Source organism: Osmia lignaria, chromosome 2 (genome assembly GCF_051020975.1).
Source record: "Osmia lignaria lignaria isolate PbOS001 chromosome 2, iyOsmLign1, whole genome shotgun sequence".
Taxonomy (NCBI): domain Eukaryota; kingdom Metazoa; phylum Arthropoda; class Insecta; order Hymenoptera; family Megachilidae; genus Osmia; species Osmia lignaria.
Window position 1 is genome coordinate 10,017,549 of NC_135033.1, and position 17,539 is coordinate 10,035,087.

The following is a 17,539-nucleotide window of genomic DNA, read 5'->3' on the forward strand; positions in this document are numbered from 1 at the left end:
AAAGAAAACATAAATTTTGTTTCTTTATTAAAATCATATTTTATCGTTCTATATACGGGTGCTATGACAGTTAAATTAAATTTTTTATCATTTGTATTTTTAATACGAAAGATAGAATCGCGGCCATTACGAATTTAACAACGTCATAGCATCAGTAAAGGAATTTCAGAACACGATAGTTGAACGTGGCACGAATTCTCGTTCCCTAGTGCGCGTAGATTAATCGTTTTTATTCACGAAAGTTATATTACTCGAATTCTACTCTATGATGAATCTTTGTAATGCGTTATAATTGTATACAAAAATACTCTATGACTATTGAAAACTAGTCATGAATTTCGGAACTGTAGAATGTCCGTTGCGTAGGTCGAAAATAACATACGCCATAGGCGCCATTAAACGGCGCCATCTGGATAACATTACAAAGAAATTATATTAGCGAGAGTTTGGAAAAACTTTTGAATAACGTTATTACTCTTCCGTACGACGAGTATTGTAAGGTAAAATTTAAGAAATTTAAAAATCGGTGTAACATACACCGATCACGTTTTCATTATGTTTATGTGCAGGAGTACACACTCCTTATGATTATATTTACTTAACCTCAATTTTAAATGAAAAATGAATACCTGCGATTATGAAAATGTAATTTCGTATTTGTCGTATGCTGATAATAAAGATATTAAATCATTTTTAAGAGAACAGATTCAAAATATTATCAATTTTACAAATAACAGTGTAGAATTTAGAACTTTGGAAATATCGATAACTACTACAGCTCTTAAGTAACGATAATATATATTAAGTTGTTTGAACATATTTTTATCAATTTTGTATGAATCAATGAGTTTGTAATAATGATATACAATATATACAGTAGTTAACATACAACATGCATAAACAGCATGATAAAACGGTAAGCCAGATATTTTTATTTATAATGTCATGTTATATAAAATTCTTAAAGTATGAATTAAAATTATATTTTGTATTTCTTTATTCAGGTCATAAAATTTCTGCGCATACATATTTAGGACATATATATGTACAATGAAAAAAATTTAAATAAGTGGATCAAAGATGCAGCGCATTGAAATTAATAACAAGGATCATAATTATAGCGAAGTAAAACCAGATAATTTTGAATCTAGTGATAGTAACAGTCAAAATGCATATGACAGTGATATTAAACCCCTGTGTAAATCCACTAAAGAAACATTTGGACAAGTTAAAGACATAAATGAATTAAAGAAGATAACACCACGTGTGAAATTATTGACTCACGATGCTAATAGTTTGAATGAGTTAACTAAAATTTCGTTGCACAACAAAATATCTGCACAAAAAAAATTATCTATATTGGAGCAAACTAAACAAGAATTGAAAAAATATTGTAGGACTTGTGCTGGTTTAAAGTTTCCATTAGTTGATATTTTTAGTGAGAAAGGTATTCAGATGAGATTAAGTCAACAGATTAAACACTTGGAAGAAATAAATTCATATGACAGTTTATCCACTCAAATGTGTATGGACTGTATTTGTGATTTGAAAATGAGTTATAAATTTTTTATGCAAATTAAGAAAGCAGAAGTTAAATTAAAGTCCATTCATTTTACTCTGACTGAGACAGCAACAAGAAATCTAGAAGCAAAGAAGATGCAATCTGTAGAACGTATTGAGAAACATGTAGAGAATATTGTGGAAGATAATTTCCTCAATCCATCTACAAGTAAGGAACATAATGAAGAGGTACTTGTACAAAAAGTACCTGAGGATATTCCAGTGAAAGATAATTTACACTGTATAAAAATAGGAAAAGTGAATGTTGAAGAGTTAGAAAAGCCTGAAGTTGAAGTTTTTGAAGAAATGATAATTGAAGAAAACAGTGATAATGAATCTATAGAAGAGTTTGATCCGGATGATCCTCCTTTTCAACCTGATAGTTCTGATGCAGCAGAATCTGATGATGAAGTAGTTGTACAAACACCAGCTGTAAAAAGACGAAATATTCAGAAAGAAAATATTCCAAGACAATATCCTCCATCAATGTTTCTTTGCGATTATAACTCAGCTCCAGATAATGAAAGTACTGATTGTAATCAAACAACATATAAGTATGATTCATCTCTAAAAGCATACATTAAAATAGAAGATACAGAAGGTAATAATCATTCTTGTGAACCACAAAATATAATTAGAACTGAGACCGCATGTAATGCTGAAAGTACAAAAGAATCCACGAAACAACCGAACATATTAAAACGAAGACTTTTATTACAAACTAGAAAAGACTTGTCTGAAGAAACAGATGAAAATCAGTCTGGTGTTTCTGATAAAAATGGTGGTCATAAAGATTTTAAAGTACAAAAGTTAGATGTAAATAATTCTTTGAACATTAATAGTACCCAGGAAGATGGAATCATGTATGTTACAGTAAAGGGATCTAAACCGAATGAAATATTATTAGTGAAAGTAAAAAAAATGGATAAACCGTTAGAGAAAAAAGATGACAAATGTTTGGGAAAAAAGCCTTTTGAAATTAAACCGATGGATAAAATTTTTAAACGGTACGAAACACTTGTTACAAAAGAAAAGGATTTGTTTCCAGAACGGACAAAAAAGTCTGAAATAAGAGAACAGATCATAGAAGAACAAATAGAAGAATATAAGAAAAAACGGGAGAAGGTATTAGGTGGGCATGCTAGTATTTCGCTCCCTATAAAGACCGAAGAACCTCAAACTCGTTACTTCAAACGTAACGAAAGTCAAGATAGCCAGAAACCTACTCCGCATGCGGAAAACGAATCAACTGTAAACGTACAATTTATTAAAGATGAAGATGATTGTACTCCAAAAATTGAAAATGATATTACGGATACTGCGGCGGAACCAGAAAAAGAAAAATCCGTTAATGAAAAATCATATGTAAATACCGAGGAGTATTTATCACGTTTAGCAAAGCTTAAACTAAAATGGGAGGAAGCAAAGAAGAAAAAAGAATCTTTGCAGAAAGAACTTGACGAATCTTATACAGAAGGAAATATTGAAAAATTGGCAAGAATTTTAGGGGAGAAAGAAAAAAATTTACAGGATTTTCAAGATTATTTAAAGCAACGTAAAATCGTAATTACAAGATTAAAAGACGAAGACATTATTTCCCTTTATGAGGATAGAAATAATGCAGTGCTTAAAAACAATTTGCCTGATTTAATAGACGAAAGTCAACCAGCAGATTACATTCCAGAAGAAAATTATCTGGAATGTGATTATTGTCCAGAAACATTTGCTTCTAAAGATATTCTCGAGGAGCATTTAAAGATGCACGATTATAAAATTATGCATTTTTGCGAAGATTGTATGGAAGAATTTCCAACTAATAAGGCAAAACGAAATCACAGCGTAGTTTGCATAAAAAAGTTATTATGTAAATACTGTGAAGTGATGTTAGATTCAAAGGGAAAGAAACGCCAGCATGAGCAGAAACATTGCGATAATATGTATGGACAATTATGCGATGTATGCGGTGAAAAGTTTAAACATCAAGGAACTCTAGATCAGCATGTAAAAACCCAACACATGAGCTGGGAGAAAATATATCAATGCCCAAAGTGTCCGAAAAAATTTGCATTCAAACAGAAGCTGAGCTTTCATTTAAAGTCAGTACATACAACATTAAGGGCCTATTTATGCGAGGATTGCGGAGCAGACTTTAAAAATCCTGCGAGTCTTAGACATCATAGAATACGTAAACATCAACCGGTTGGCAATAAAAGAGAATGCCCAGTTTGTCATAAATTAGTTCCATTTTATAGTCTTTCTAAGCATATGCATACTCATAAAGCGTATACCATTCAATGTCCACACTGTGACAAAATGTTTAAGAATAGCTCAACTTTGAAACAACATGTAAGAATTCATGAAGATCAACGTCAGTACCGTTGTGACACTTGTGGTGTTGGATTCAATAGGCGAGATGGCTTAAGATTGCATATGAGAGTACACGAGAAAACTGATAGTAGAGGATTAAAAGAATGTTCATGTCAAGTATGTGGTGAAAAGTTTCCAAACCACTCGACACTTGTTATACATAGAAATCGAGTTCACAAGGATGGTAGACAGTATACATGTCACATATGTAACAGATCAATGATCTCGACTAGATCATTGGAATGGCACATGTCTCATATACACAATGAGTCTCTTCCTGGTGTTGTAAAAGAAGACACGGATGGAGCACCGGAAAAGAAAAGAGTGTCGTGTTATCACTGTAATAAAACATTTAAAACAGAAATGATTTTAAGAACGCATATTAAAAACACTCATATGGAGAAAGATCCAATGAAGTGTTTAGATTGTGAATTAACATTCACTTCTGAAGTAAGATTAAGACACCATATGATGGTGACTCATAACAGATTAGAAGGAACATTACCGTGTCCACATTGTCCCAAGAGATTTGTGAATCAGCTCAGGTTGAAGACACATATGATATCTCATTCTGAAGAGAGACCATATACGTGTGAAATTTGTGGATTTAACTTGAAAACGAAAATACAATTGATTAAACATCACCAGAATAGACACAGTGATGAAAGACCGTTGCAATGTAGATATTGTCCTTGGAGATGTAAACAAGTTAGTGCTCTTGTATGTCATGAAAGGACTCATACTAATGAACGACCATACTCTTGTAGTGTGTGTAGGCAACGTTTTAAATATTTAGGTGACAAAAACAAACATGAGAGAAGACACGAAAGTTTAGGAGGATCTGGATTCAAAAGAATAGTACCTGGGAGAAATATTAAACCTAAAGTCCAGGAAGATTCTTCCTGTTCTGAACACGAACAAGAAAGTTTAACTAATGCAGAACATCAGATTGTCGAGGGCGAATACGAAGAGCAAACAGATCAACAGTACGAGGAAGAACAGATAGTTAAGTTTGAAGAACAGGAAATAGTAAAGTTTGAAGAACAAGAAATAACTGAAGAATATGAACAAGTATATGAACAGGTATTAATTATTTATAATCATAATTTTATATTTTATATTCAGTATTTAATATTTTAATTAAAATTTTAATAATGCACCCATCTTTTTAATAGGAATATGAAGAAACGTCTAGAGAAGCTTCGGATGCAGCGGAAGTTATAATGAACATGGAAGATACCACTGTCTATACTGAAGAAGTAACGGCGGACAATATTGAACCGGCAGAAATAATAACAGATGAAATGATGACAAATGAAATATTACAATCAGGTGCTGTAGTTCATTTGCAGCAAGAAGATGATTCAGGAAAAATCCAAGTGATCCCAGTTATGCTGTCTTTACCTGATCTGTCTGATGCAAATACAGAGGTCAATTTAGCTACAGCATCTATTATGTATAATAATTGAATTTAGTATCGTATTCTATATATACGATATTCTTTGTAAAGAAAAAATAATCAACTTTATTGTGGTTAATTATACACTTAAAAAACTGTTTATTTGGGATAAATTGTAGGAAGTAAATCACATTCCCAAATACAGCATATTCTAAAAATGTATATTTCCTTGAAACATATATAGATTTCAAACTTTTTAGGATATTAACTATACACCCAAAGGTCAAAATAACATTTTGCTATTAAGGTTGCAGTTTTGTAAGATTATTTTACTGTATGAAGATACTTAGTAAAATCACGCTAAGATTGTAAAAAATAATGATACAACAGATTTTATCCTCGTAATGCTTTCAATACAAAATTTTTTGTTTCATTATAAATAATGAATAAAAATATCTGTAGTATGGATATAAAGTATTTTGTACAAATCTATAAAAGATAAACAAGTATTTTACTTAATAATACAAATATAAATTTCACGATATTAATAAAATTGACATTATTCATAACCATATGCCTATTTGTGAACTATACGATTGAAATTTCTTTAGTTTGTCACATTTACTAATTACATAAGCTTTTTCATTAGTGTTTTTCATTCCCTAATTTATGAACTATGGGTGATAACTATTTTTACCCATTATTCATGCATTTTATAAATATAGCAAAGTGAAAAAAAGGATCCAATATTTTCTCAAATACTTTTGGTTTCTTTTTTTGATTGCATAGGAAAATCGTCCAATATGTAATATACGTTCATATAATATATATTTCAAATATAACTTTGTACGTTTAAGACAAAAATTTTATACATTACAAAATTAACGCTCATTAGTTTAAACATCACTTAGGTGTAATTAAGTATAATTAGTTAATAAACCATTTGCATTACTTTATAATGATATTTCATTTTTATATTATTATGAATTAGAAGATTTTTTGCTACTAAAAATCTTCATTTTCTTATTGTTGCAAAATTGCCATTAAATTTGTTATTTCTACGTGCTACATTAGAAAATTTAATATTTACTAAATCTATTATGAAATACTGCATGATTAATTGAATTATAATGACAAGAATACTTTTCATCTTCCAACTACACACATTACTATAAGTTTATACATTAGCAAATTTGTTTTCTTCCTAATTGTAACGAAATTGCACATTTTAATTTCTATATTTATTTTCTTACATTATTCATCTTTTTGTCCATCAATCTTATCTGTATTTTATTGTAGCAATAAAAGAATTTGAATATCAAATATTTTTCTATTTGATGTTGCATTTAAAAAATTTTTACTGCATACGTATAATAAATTTATATTCCAATTATGTATAATTTGAAGTTGACAATATACAATTCTTTTAATAAATATAAACACTTTATGTATATTCAAATAAAGTGTGTATTACATTTTGTATTTTATACAAAATAAAAACATATATATGTTACGTTAAAAATAAATGCAAATAAGTATTAACTTATTTGATGCAGAGGTAAATATTAAAATCCTTGTACTATACAAGAAAAATGTACAAATATACATACAAATGTACAGGGTGTCCGGCTATGGTTGAACATCCTTTCAGGGGGTGGTAGTTGGGGTGATTCTGAACAACTGTTTCCTTTACCAAAATGCTGGCTAAAGCTTAGTATTTAAATTATTAATTAAAAACACTGACTAATCAGAGCGGCATCAGCCGCGGGAATATTCGCAATGACAACCGGCCTCGACCATGGTCGGAAACAAACTACTCGGAAACCGCGTCGGTTCGTAACCGACACTCGATACTCCTGCGCGTGAGCATGCGCCTTATGCGCGCTCTAATTGGTTGACGTTTTTTGTTAATAATTCAAAAACTAAATCTTAATGAACGTTTCGATAAAAGAAAACGTTATTGTACTTATTATCCTTAACAATTAAAGTACCAATATTGTTCTATTATAACCAATTATAATTTTTACTTTTCTAAATTTTGATAGTATTGTGCAAGAACACTCCATGCTTTAGGCGACATAAAACCACTTGGTGGATTTTCACCTACTTTTGCTAAAGCTGTAAAAGAATATTATAAATATTATTCTTTGAAATTCTATTACATTTTAGATATATATATGTAAAATACATACTACGCATTTTTGTTCCTGATATAAATTCGAAATCTCCTTTCCGTTCTGTATCAAAAAAGGACATTTTTTTATGCCTTTTATCATACGCTGCAACTTTAAATGGAATGATCTCCAGATCTTGCAAACCTCGAGCTATTGACAGAACTCGAGCTCCATGAGTAGGATCATAAAGATTTCCATCTAAGGTTACAGTTTTGTTAGGATGTGGTATACCAGCTGGGTCTCTTCCAACAATGTAAAAATTAGCACCTGCATTCATTCTAGCTTTTGCATGCCACTGTACCTAATAATAAACAGAAAATTATAAATCGGAGAAAAGTACTGTAGTTATATACGTATAACTCATACCTCAACTGGTCCAGCATACATCATTGGACTTGGAAAAATTGCTAATAAAGTAGAATTACTATCTAGAACACCTTCACTTAGTACTGCCTCATGTTGAAGAATTCTAGTATGTAACGGTACATCATCATCTTTTGTCCAACCACCCAAAGGATGTAAAAGTAGTACAGGATTTTTAAATCCTCTTTCTTCTAATAAATGCTTTTTAGTATCCTATAGAAAAGTAGAAAAAAATGGAAAGATTTATTATATAAAATATATATGTAAATAATAAATCAACATACTTGCATCAATAATGCATGACCATTATGTATAGGATTTCTAAGTTGAAATGCAAATACAGCATCAGCTTTCATTTTTTTACATTTCGTTCTGATTTCATTCGGTGTAAGTCTATATTTATCCAGACCATCATGCCATCTAATTCTTTTAAAAACTTCAATATCACCACCTACTAACCAATCTCCAGAATCATGAATCATTTTTACATACGGATGGCCCAAATTATTAGTACCAAATTGCCATCCACATCTTTCTTCTTTCCTATGGAAATAAAATTCCGGCCTACGTAATATTGCAAGTGCTTTATTTTTGTACTTTAGCGTGAAAGCCGAAAGCCCATCCAAACGCTCCTTATCTTCCGTGTGTATCGCAAGAACTATGGGAACAGATTGATTAACTTCCTTATCTCCATCAAGGAGACATTTTAAATGTTGGGTCTAAAAATATTGTTTAAGTATTTTATGTTTTTATTATAATTTTATATTTCATCATTAGAAAAATTCATACCTGTAAATATTGATCTTCCCGCATGAAACCAGTGAGAGGAGCAGCCCAACCTTCTGCTAAAACCTGTAGCCATTGTACATCTATTTCACTAATTTCTAAGCTCTGAAGAGTAGTTGCTTCTGCTTTGCCAGAAGATATTCGTGATTCTGGAACGAATAACTCCCGTATCGGTATTGTTGGTTTTTGAAGCACTGGTATAATACACTGTTTCTCCAGAAGATCTATAACTGTTGCAGCTGATTCTTCTGGAGTACAGTTTTCAGTGGTTACCACTAAATCAGGGTTTACTGGTCTCTCATACATTTGATCTATTCCAGTAAAGCCTTTAATAGCTCCTTGACGCGCCTTTTTATATAATCCTTTCGTGTCCCTAGCTTCGCATACATTAAGGGGCGTATCGACGAAGATCTCGAAAAATGGAAGATCAGACATTTTATGAATTTGTCTTGCCATTTGCCTGTCTTCTTCGAACGGTGATACAAAACTACATAAACAAATTTGACCGCTATCAGCAAATAATTTAGCTACTTCTGCAACTCTCCTTATGTTCTCTTTCCTATCTTCTTTGCTGAAACCAAGGTTGCAGTTTAAACCACTCCTTACGTTATCTCCATCAAGGCCATAAGCAGCAATTCCATGATTAACTAAAATAGCTTCAACTTGGAAAGCTATAGAAGTTTTTCCAGCACCAGAAAGCCCTGTTAACCAAACTGTGCATCCTCGAAAGCCTCTTACGCTTCCTATTGCTTGGCCTCTTTTTGCTCTTGATACATGATGTGCTTGCTCTGATACGTTAGAACAAGTCTAAAAAAAGGAATTCTTTATAACATAAGATATTAAACAAGAAACTTAAAAAAATTATTTTTAAAAATTTCTAACTATTTAAATATCTTTATTTATTCTTTTACACATAAACATAAATGCATTTACTTATATAAAAAAAAATACATTTATTAAAACAAAAATTAACAATATACTATGACATAAAATATATTTAAATATATGTAGAACTTGTTTAGTCGATACATACCGTCATTATTCGTTTATTTGGGATTTCAGAAGTTTCGTTTGACATAATTTTTGCTTTTGTATATTTATATGTACATTTATGTATATACGTGGCAGTTAGTCAAACAGAATGAAAATTTAATGTGTTACGTATTTAAATGGAAAAGAACTTACTAAACATAAAAATACAGATTCAAATTTTATTATGGCGTGTATGAACTTTCTAAAAGTTGTCATTAATGTTTAAAATTATAATAAACAATACGTTATAAAGAACGACGGGAACTTCCCAAGCAGTAGCGGCTGCAAAGCACTGCGAAGCACGCTTTAACGGTACTGTGAACCAATTGTAGACACTAGCGCTTTAACAGATGACATGTTATATAGTTAATAACTGTATAATACGTGCCAGATGATTTTTAAAATATGTTATATTTTAGAAATATGTATTCTATAGAACACATCTTTATATAATTACACAATCTATAATTATATCATGTATGTATATATGGGTATATAAATTGAAAATTGATCTAAATTATAGGTTGAAGAGTTAAATAGTCTGATAGGTGAATTATATTAAAAAATAAAAGCAATTATTATTTCGTACTATGTTTATTATCATGACGAAATGATCACAAATCATTAAAAAAAATAAACCATTTGATGGCAATTTAGTTTTAATCTTCTACAATCTCTATACAAAACAAGTTCTATAACTGAAAAATTTCAATAGAATGTATATAAGTAATGGTACAAAAAATGTAAAAGAAAGTGTCTTCTACATCAAATTGATGATAACATTCTAATATTATATTTTTCTTTATTTATAGTTTCATCTAGCATATACTCCACATACATATGTGTTGTACTTGAATTATTAGGAAAATAATATACTGAAGCCTCAACATCCAAAATCTTTGTTAGATCACATTTTACACTTACAGAATACATAGGTTCTGCAATAGATCCAAAAATATCATCTATGTAGCCTAACAATGCATAGTCTGATTTACAATCTGAATAATTTAAACAGCTCAAAAACAAAGGACTTCCAAAATATAAAAGATATTTAGAAGAATATGGTTTTACAATTACTATGTCTAATGTTTTAATAACATTATTAATTTTTCCAGCCACATAGTTCTCTTGTTTTTCATTATGCTGTCCTGAAGATTGTATTCTTAATTCTTCCAAGCATTTATTTATCCTTAAAACATGAAATTATAACCATACATATAACCATGCGCATGATTAATAAATTACTTACTGATCCATTGTTGTGAAATGTAAAATTCTTTCAGAATTTTTATCCTTTACTTGAAATGATAATATATTTAAACTATGTTCACTGTTTTATGAAAACAAATATGACTCAACTTTTCTTATATTATTGTATCTTCTTTGTTTAATAAAAAAGAAAAAAGTGTATGAAAAATTTTGTATCAAAGCAAAAATATATTTTTCATGTACTTTACTGTTACAATCATTCTCATTTCGAAGTATTTTTGACTTGTACGAGATCGCAAAGTTTATCAAGGTTACAATGGTAAACAAATGTAAAAAGTGTCTTATATATACTTATGACATGTCCAGTGTATAATATAGAGTTTGTGTAGAGCCTAGTACATTATACAATACATGAAATTGTTTCTTTCTTTAAATACAAAAATATGTACATAATAGAACATATATGATATTTTAAGTATTTTGCATTAAACAATTTAAACCACTTTAATTTATGATCCAAGTTCAAATGCATTCATGTCATTTTTTCTTATTTATTTCCCATAATGAATTTCTTACAAATCTTTTTGCAACATCTTTATTCACTCTAGGCATAAGACTATTTCTATCACTGATCTGTTTTGCACGTGCCATAGACTTTTTCAATCGTTCATTTTCAGATCTTATTTGATGTTTTGCTGGGTCCACTCCTAATTAAACGAATATAAAATATAAATAAAAAATAGATAAATTATCAATATAAAAACAAAAAATACATTCTACCTTCTGCACGCAAGTACATCCAAAACGTACTATTTAAACAATAAGACATCAATAGATCATACTGAATTTTATCTTCATCAGAGAGTTTTTCATATATTTCTGGATCTGTAGCCATTTTAATTGTATCTTCGATTCTCATCGCTGCATCATGAAATTGTGTAACTCTTGCAATGAGATTTGTATCATTTGATAATTCTTCAAAATCTGCATCCATGTTTATTTAAAAAAATTATAACCTCAATAATAAATAAACAAATTTCTTACAAACCGTCCATCACAAAACAACTTTCTTATTTCTTTGTTTATGGAGCTTGAAGTTGCAGAGTAATATGTGTTCCGCCCTGTTTGCAATTTTTATAAATTTCTTTAGAAACACTTGATTAATGTTTGAAATAATGAAGATATCGTAATGAATTTAATTTGTAATTTGCTTTAATCATTATTTAAAACATATTTTTCATAAAAAGTCATCTAAACTCTAGGGAATTACAGTTTCAAAGTACAATTTGACATCTTCTTTTCAAGTAATTCATGGAGAATCAAACAGCTGATTCGTTCTATGGTAGAGCACATGTTGTGCGGTAGTATGCAGTAATATAACGCTTTTTTCTCATAAAGTAATGAAGTTCTAACGAAAAACTGCATATTTACGTGTTAAAGAAAACGTATTGTACGTGTTCACTTGAGCGTGCAATGAAAAGGAAAGAATAGTAAGTTCTTTTTTAAGAAATTTTTGTCTAAGAAAAATGGCTGACCGTGATAGCGCATCTGAAAGCGACTCAAGCTCAATTGACGGAGGACCGATAATGATGCCACCGTCTCCTGTAACTAGAGAACAACTTCAAAAAAGAATTGAATCATTGCAACAGCATAATCGAGTTCTTAAAGTTGAGCTTGAAACGTATAAATTAAGAGTAAAGGCGTTGCAGGAGGAGAATCGTGGTCTTCGTCAAGCCTCTGTCATCATAGTAAGTTGCTTTTGTATTTTTAGTATTTCAATTCGTAATATATCGACACAGTTATTGATTACATATACTATTTCATATTCAATATTTTCTGTTGTTATATATAAGTAGTTAATAATTTCATTCGAAATTATAGTCATTTATTTAATATGAAACAGAATGTTTTGGAAGAAAGATTTATTTTTTTGATTTTATTGTTTCTCAGATTTATTACAATTAGATTTTAATTTTTCATTCAGTTATGGTTTCTGTATTGACACATGAAGTACGAATCAATGACATACAGTTTCAATTTATGTAATGAATGTTATTTTGCATAATATTGTTCAATATACAAATTAGATTTATTTTTCATTAATTTGAAATGATGAAATAATTGTATTGAAAAGTTTATTAATCTGTAGATTTGAATATAAATGTTATTCTGTTAACTTGTAATAAAAAATTTCTGTAATATTAATATACATATACATGCACATTTCCTATTATGTTAATTTCCATATTGTATTATAAATGTACTTTGTAATTTAAAAATAATTTAAAAAATTACATTTAACACTAATTTGTTCATATATATATTGTAGTAATATTATTGTTTTGTTTATTGGATTATATTATAGCAAGCTAAAGCTGAACAGGAAGAAGAATTTATAAGTAATACATTATTAAAGAAAATTCAGGCACTTAAGAAAGAAAAGGAAACATTAGCACATCATTATGAACAAGAAGAAGAATGCTTAACAAATGATCTGTCAAGAAAGTTAAATCAATTGCGTCAAGAGAAATGTCGTTTGGAACAAACCTTAGAACAAGAGCAAGAATGTCTTGTAAATAAACTAATGAGAAAAATAGAAAAGCTTGAAGCTGAAACACTTGCTAAACAAAGCAATTTAGAGCAATTACGCAGAGAGAAAGTTGAACTTGAAAATACACTTGAGCAAGAGCAAGAAGCATTAGTAAACAAATTGTGGAAAAGAATGGATAAATTAGAGGCAGAGAAACGAATGCTTCAAATAAAATTAGATCAACCTGTATCGGATCCCGCTTCACCGAGAGAAATTAATAATGGTGATACTGCTACTAGTCTAAGTACACATATTCAAACTTTAAGAAGCGAAGTAGCCCGACTAAGACATACATTGCTCATCTCGCAACAAGAACGTAAGAAATTTTATCATACAGAAATATGAATTCAATTGAACTAATAACAAATATGGTTTATATATTGTCTAATGTATGTTATTTTTCAAATTAGATACAGAGAAAATGCAACGATATGTGAACGAAGAGAAACAAATTCGTGAAGAAAACTTGAGACTTCAAAGAAAATTGCAGTTGGAAGTAGAACGTCGCGAAGCTTTATGTAGACATCTTTCAGAATCAGAATCTAGGTAAATAATTGCATTATAAAAATTGTAAAAGTGTTTTATTTTAATCTGAAACTTTACCTGTTTATTAGTTTGGAAATGGAAGAAGAACGGCACTATAATGAAATCGTGATGTCTGGTGTAAACATAAGAAATCGTACTGTTTCTAGCCCTGTACCGTATAATCCTTCACCTAGTTCCTCTAGACCATTAAGTCCAGGTAACTATAACAATTTACTATTCTCCAAATATTATTGTAATTATTTTATACAAAAATTTAAATACTTTTATGTTATTTTAATAGGTTCAGCGACCAGAGAAGGATTTAATACAAATCGATGTTATGCTTGTGGTCAGCATACTACAGTTCCATTTGCAAGTTCATCGCCTCCTTCCACTGTGAGTTATATTTAATTATAGTCAAATAATCCATCAAATAAAATGTCAGTAGTATTATTAATAATATAAATAACAAATTCAAAACGTAAAATATTGTAAGTTCATATTAACTTTTAATATTTCATTATTGACAAACAGGCCCATGTGGTAATGTCTAATAGACGCACATCAGATAGATTTGTTAAACCTGCAATTCCACCAACAATTGTAAGTCCAACTGGTCCACCAATCGCTGCAAACGCAACTACAAATGCAACTGGCGGCTCACCAATGGATATTACTAAAACATAAGTCAGTTGAATTTCTCTTATCATAAATATTTCATCATGTATTCGTATAAAATAACACTTTTGTTGATGCATTTGTACTATGTGATTGTATAACATCATCAAAAGTTATTTTAGAATGAATTTCAGTTTTTAACATTTTAATTGTTTTACATTCATAGTACAGTGCATATATGTTAATTATAAAAATATCCATAAAAAAATGAATATGCTATAAATTGCTCTGTACTTCATATCAAATCGCTTAAATATTTCTCGTAACATGATACAAAGCAGTATTTACGAAAAAAAGTAAATAATCACTTATAAATATTTGATCTGCTTTAAAATAATCTAACAAAATAAAAGTTAAGGAAGGGAGAGATATTATTATAATCTCGCTCTTCTAATTTCCTTTATACTTCATTGTTGTTATGACAACCTTAATGCATTTTTTTTTTCGATGTTTAAATATAGTACGAAAAAAGTTTATCGTTAATTTAAGTACTTAGGTGGTAAGAAAACATATTTTTATAATGGTTACTATGTAACTTATTTAAATTTAAATATTTTCTTTTTGTTTTAATGTTAATTCTTGAAACAGAACTATATAGCATAATACGAAAACATAATAATTTTGTATAAATAATGTTTATAACGAAATTAGGAGAGCGAGAATTAATTAAAAAATTAATATGCCTTGAAGATAAATACGCAACTGTGGTTAAAAAAGAACTGTCAACGGAAAATGAAATAAAAACATTAAGCTATCCTAAATTATTATAAATTTTTCATAGAATGTTCGTTATATTACAACATTGTTAAATGCTGTTGATTTAATTTTTTTTTTTTACATACAATCACATAACTTCAGTATTTTACATATTAACTTACACAAACTATGTTTGAAATTAATACTACATTGAAGATAACATTTACATGACACATTATTGCATTTACTTATGGATATGTTAAAACGTTTGAGAAGATAATTGATATCTGTAATATTCTCTTTGAAATGTTTCAAATACCTTTCTGTTTATATTATCAATGTTACAAGCATCGTATTTGTTTAACTTGACTTGTTGAACATACCACTATGTGATATGCATATTGCTTGTTTGATTTTACTGGTTTTTGAAAATGTTTTGTTTAAAAATTAAGTTAATATGTTTTTTTTTTTTATTTACAATTTCATTAACTGTCTTATAACATATGTCATGTATAAAATATTTTCAATCAATGTTTATCTGAATGTGATAAAATAAGCACAAAATTGTGCTGTAATAATATAACAATTCGAACATTTATTAGTTACTATTGGTGCTTAAAACTATTAAAATCGTGAGATGATTCAATTTGTTATTAAAAAATATTTTGTGGACAACGTGTTTATTCCTTATTTAGTAATTCAACATTTAAGTTATAAAGAAAATTAAATTTTTGCATTATTGAAATTTCCCATGATACCAATTTATATATATAACATTTAGATATGTGTCACAATGTTAAAGCATAATGTCACTAAAAAGAATAAAAATTAATGAAACATGAAAGCTAAATTAAAACAGTAAGGATATTGATGAAATAATAAATATTTCCCTAAAACAATTAACGGAAGAAACTATAAATTCTTTTATGGGTTCTATGAAATAGATGTTTCATAAATACTCTAAAAAATAGATAAATAATATATTGTTTGCTACGTTATATGAAATATAAATGTATTAATTGTCATACATACAGAAATTTTGTTAAAATCTAGGTTAAAATTTAGAATTATTACTTATCAGTAATTATGCAAATATATTTCATTATTATATATTATGTACTTTACTCAAGCTTTTACGAAATACAGTCACTTTTTTGCTATTACATTTGTAAAACTTATTATCCTTGTTTAAAACACTGATTTATATTTGATTAAATATTTTGGTAAATTCATGTACATACATGCATATATTGAAAAATCTTTATTCTATTGTGTATAAACAATTTAATTTCCTGAAATTTTAATATTATGTTACATCAATTTTTTTACATGTAGATATAACTAATTTAGCAATTATTAGCCACATAAACAAAGAAATTGAATCTTCTTGATAAGATGGCCAACTTAATAAACTTTGTATTGGCCATAATGTACCTTTTGGTAAAGTTATTACAGGTTTATTTTTATGCTGATATAGTAAAATTATCATGAATAAACCCTGTAAAATTAAATGATAACTTTTTACATATACTAAAGTCATATAAAACAAATAAAAAAGTGGTACTTACATTTAATAAGCGGAAACCATATGTCAAATACATTTGTACTTTTTTTCTGGAAGACAGTCGCTCATTTACTGAAAAATATTACTTGCTATAATGAACATATGAATTTGACAATTATTTATTAATATTTTATATATAATGCAATTATTTTACCTTGTTCTTTTACGGTACTTTCTAATTTATTATATCTACGTTGAAGTTTTGCATACTTTGAAAATTCATCTACAATAGATATCCCAGTCATTTCCTGTTTCAAGTTAATTAACTCATTTCGTAATTCTATATCTTGTTTATTCATTGTATAAAAACGGGACGTAATCTGCAATAAAACTAACAATTAATAAAAGAATATGATTAAGAATATAAAATCACCTATATTTTAATACTTACGTATTTAATTAAAGCTGGAATAACATATTCTAACACACAACTTACAGTTGATATTATAAGTAAATTCATTTTATATATATGATAAGAAAAAGTTCACATTTCATAATATCTTTTAATAAATAATAATCAAAATATAACCTTAATTAAAAAGTTGCTCTTTAATGTCAACTCACAAAGCGGTTTAAAGGTTATAATGTTCAAAAAT

At 28.6% G+C, this 17,539-nt stretch overlaps 6 protein-coding genes across 9 annotated transcripts; 2 read left to right on the plus strand and 4 right to left on the minus strand.

Moving 5' to 3' along the window:
• The first annotated feature begins 170 nt into the window (after positions 1 to 170).
• On the plus strand, positions 171 to 5,727 carry LOC117608637 (uncharacterized). The gene is made up of 3 exons (XM_034334065.2): positions 171 to 916; positions 1,005 to 5,010; positions 5,103 to 5,727. The coding sequence occupies exons 2-3, from the start codon at positions 1,081 to 1,083 to the stop codon at positions 5,394 to 5,396; spliced, it is 4,224 nt and encodes a 1,407-aa protein (XP_034189956.2). The 5' UTR covers positions 171 to 916; positions 1,005 to 1,080; the 3' UTR covers positions 5,397 to 5,727.
• Positions 5,728 to 6,357: 630 nt separating this feature from the next.
• On the minus strand, positions 6,358 to 10,032 carry Papss (3'-phosphoadenosine 5'-phosphosulfate synthase). Of its 2 annotated transcripts, none has more exons than XM_076690799.1 (6): positions 9,835 to 10,032; positions 8,653 to 9,456; positions 8,148 to 8,582; positions 7,867 to 8,076; positions 7,519 to 7,801; positions 6,358 to 7,444 (listed from the first exon to the last, which is right to left on the minus strand). In XM_076690799.1, the coding sequence occupies exons 1-6, from the start codon at positions 9,895 to 9,897 to the stop codon at positions 7,350 to 7,352; spliced, it is 1,890 nt and encodes a 629-aa protein (XP_076546914.1). In that variant the 5' UTR covers positions 9,898 to 10,032; the 3' UTR covers positions 6,358 to 7,349. The 2 variants fall into 2 exon arrangements, with proteins under 2 accessions (XP_076546914.1, XP_076546918.1); XM_076690803.1 differs by having other exon boundaries at positions 9,683 to 10,003.
• Positions 10,033 to 10,334: 302 nt separating this feature from the next.
• On the minus strand, positions 10,335 to 11,064 carry LOC117608651 (uncharacterized). The gene is made up of 2 exons (XM_034334085.2): positions 10,931 to 11,064; positions 10,335 to 10,870 (listed from the first exon to the last, which is right to left on the minus strand). The coding sequence occupies exons 1-2, from the start codon at positions 10,936 to 10,938 to the stop codon at positions 10,447 to 10,449; spliced, it is 432 nt and encodes a 143-aa protein (XP_034189976.1). The 5' UTR covers positions 10,939 to 11,064; the 3' UTR covers positions 10,335 to 10,446.
• A 92-nt stretch (positions 11,065 to 11,156) lies between these two features.
• LOC117608652 (nuclear nucleic acid-binding protein C1D) lies at positions 11,157 to 12,094 on the minus strand. Its single transcript, XM_034334086.2, has 2 exons — positions 11,671 to 12,094; positions 11,157 to 11,597 (listed from the first exon to the last, which is right to left on the minus strand). The coding sequence occupies exons 1-2, from the start codon at positions 11,882 to 11,884 to the stop codon at positions 11,428 to 11,430; spliced, it is 384 nt and encodes a 127-aa protein (XP_034189977.1). The 5' UTR covers positions 11,885 to 12,094; the 3' UTR covers positions 11,157 to 11,427.
• A 136-nt stretch (positions 12,095 to 12,230) lies between these two features.
• On the plus strand, positions 12,231 to 16,061 carry LOC117608641 (coiled-coil domain-containing protein 6). Of its 2 annotated transcripts, XM_034334073.2 has the most exons (6): positions 12,235 to 12,638; positions 13,256 to 13,796; positions 13,891 to 14,026; positions 14,095 to 14,222; positions 14,307 to 14,401; positions 14,540 to 16,061. In XM_034334073.2, the coding sequence occupies exons 1-6, from the start codon at positions 12,417 to 12,419 to the stop codon at positions 14,690 to 14,692; spliced, it is 1,275 nt and encodes a 424-aa protein (XP_034189964.2). In that variant the 5' UTR covers positions 12,235 to 12,416; the 3' UTR covers positions 14,693 to 16,061. The 2 variants fall into 2 exon arrangements, with proteins under 2 accessions (XP_034189963.2, XP_034189964.2); XM_034334072.2 differs by having other exon boundaries at positions 12,231 to 12,638; positions 14,095 to 14,401.
• LOC117608650 (guided entry of tail-anchored proteins factor 1) lies at positions 15,964 to 17,533 on the minus strand. Of its 2 annotated transcripts, none has more exons than XM_076690831.1 (4): positions 17,335 to 17,533; positions 17,116 to 17,263; positions 16,948 to 17,015; positions 15,964 to 16,877 (listed from the first exon to the last, which is right to left on the minus strand). In XM_076690831.1, the coding sequence occupies exons 1-4, from the start codon at positions 17,401 to 17,403 to the stop codon at positions 16,686 to 16,688; spliced, it is 477 nt and encodes a 158-aa protein (XP_076546946.1). In that variant the 5' UTR covers positions 17,404 to 17,533; the 3' UTR covers positions 15,964 to 16,685. The 2 variants fall into 2 exon arrangements, with proteins under 2 accessions (XP_076546946.1, XP_034189975.2); XM_034334084.2 differs by having other exon boundaries at positions 17,098 to 17,263.
• Between the last annotated feature and the right edge of the window lie 6 nt (positions 17,534 to 17,539).

What these genes read in the sequence shown, in the direction of transcription:
- LOC117608637 (XM_034334065.2), top strand. Translation starts at nt 1,081, where the DNA reads ATGCAGCGCATTGAAATTAATAACAAGGATCATAATTATAGCGAAGTA. An exon ending in ATGAACAAGTATATGAACAG is followed by an intron (nt 5,011 to 5,102) that starts GTATTAATTATT and finishes TCTTTTTAATAG; the next exon opens with GAATATGAAGAAACGTCTAG.
- Papss (XM_076690799.1), bottom strand. Translation starts at nt 9,897, where the DNA reads ATGACAACTTTTAGAAAGTTCATACACGCCATAATAAAATTTGAATCT. An exon ending in AATCTGTATTTTTATGTTTA is followed by an intron (nt 9,457 to 9,834) that starts GTAAGTTCTTTT and finishes TCCTTTTTTTAG; the next exon opens with ACTTGTTCTAACGTATCAGA. An exon ending in TGTATGCTGGACCAGTTGAG is followed by an intron (nt 7,802 to 7,866) that starts GTATGAGTTATA and finishes GTTTATTATTAG; the next exon opens with GTACAGTGGCATGCAAAAGC.
- LOC117608652 (XM_034334086.2), bottom strand. Translation starts at nt 11,884, where the DNA reads ATGGATGCAGATTTTGAAGAATTATCAAATGATACAAATCTCATTGCA. An exon ending in GATGTACTTGCGTGCAGAAG is followed by an intron (nt 11,598 to 11,670) that starts GTAGAATGTATT and finishes TCGTTTAATTAG; the next exon opens with GAGTGGACCCAGCAAAACAT.
- LOC117608650 (XM_034334084.2), bottom strand. Translation starts at nt 17,403, where the DNA reads ATGAATTTACTTATAATATCAACTGTAAGTTGTGTGTTAGAATATGTT. An exon ending in TTCCAGCTTTAATTAAATAC is followed by an intron (nt 17,264 to 17,334) that starts GTAAGTATTAAA and finishes GTTTTATTGCAG; the next exon opens with ATTACGTCCCGTTTTTATAC. An exon ending in ATGGTTTCCGCTTATTAAAT is followed by an intron (nt 16,878 to 16,947) that starts GTAAGTACCACT and finishes TTAATTTTACAG; the next exon opens with GGTTTATTCATGATAATTTT.
- LOC117608641 (XM_034334072.2), top strand. Translation starts at nt 12,417, where the DNA reads ATGGCTGACCGTGATAGCGCATCTGAAAGCGACTCAAGCTCAATTGAC. An exon ending in GTCAAGCCTCTGTCATCATA is followed by an intron (nt 12,639 to 13,255) that starts GTAAGTTGCTTT and finishes ATTATATTATAG; the next exon opens with CAAGCTAAAGCTGAACAGGA. An exon ending in GTTCATCGCCTCCTTCCACT is followed by an intron (nt 14,402 to 14,539) that starts GTGAGTTATATT and finishes ATTGACAAACAG; the next exon opens with GCCCATGTGGTAATGTCTAA.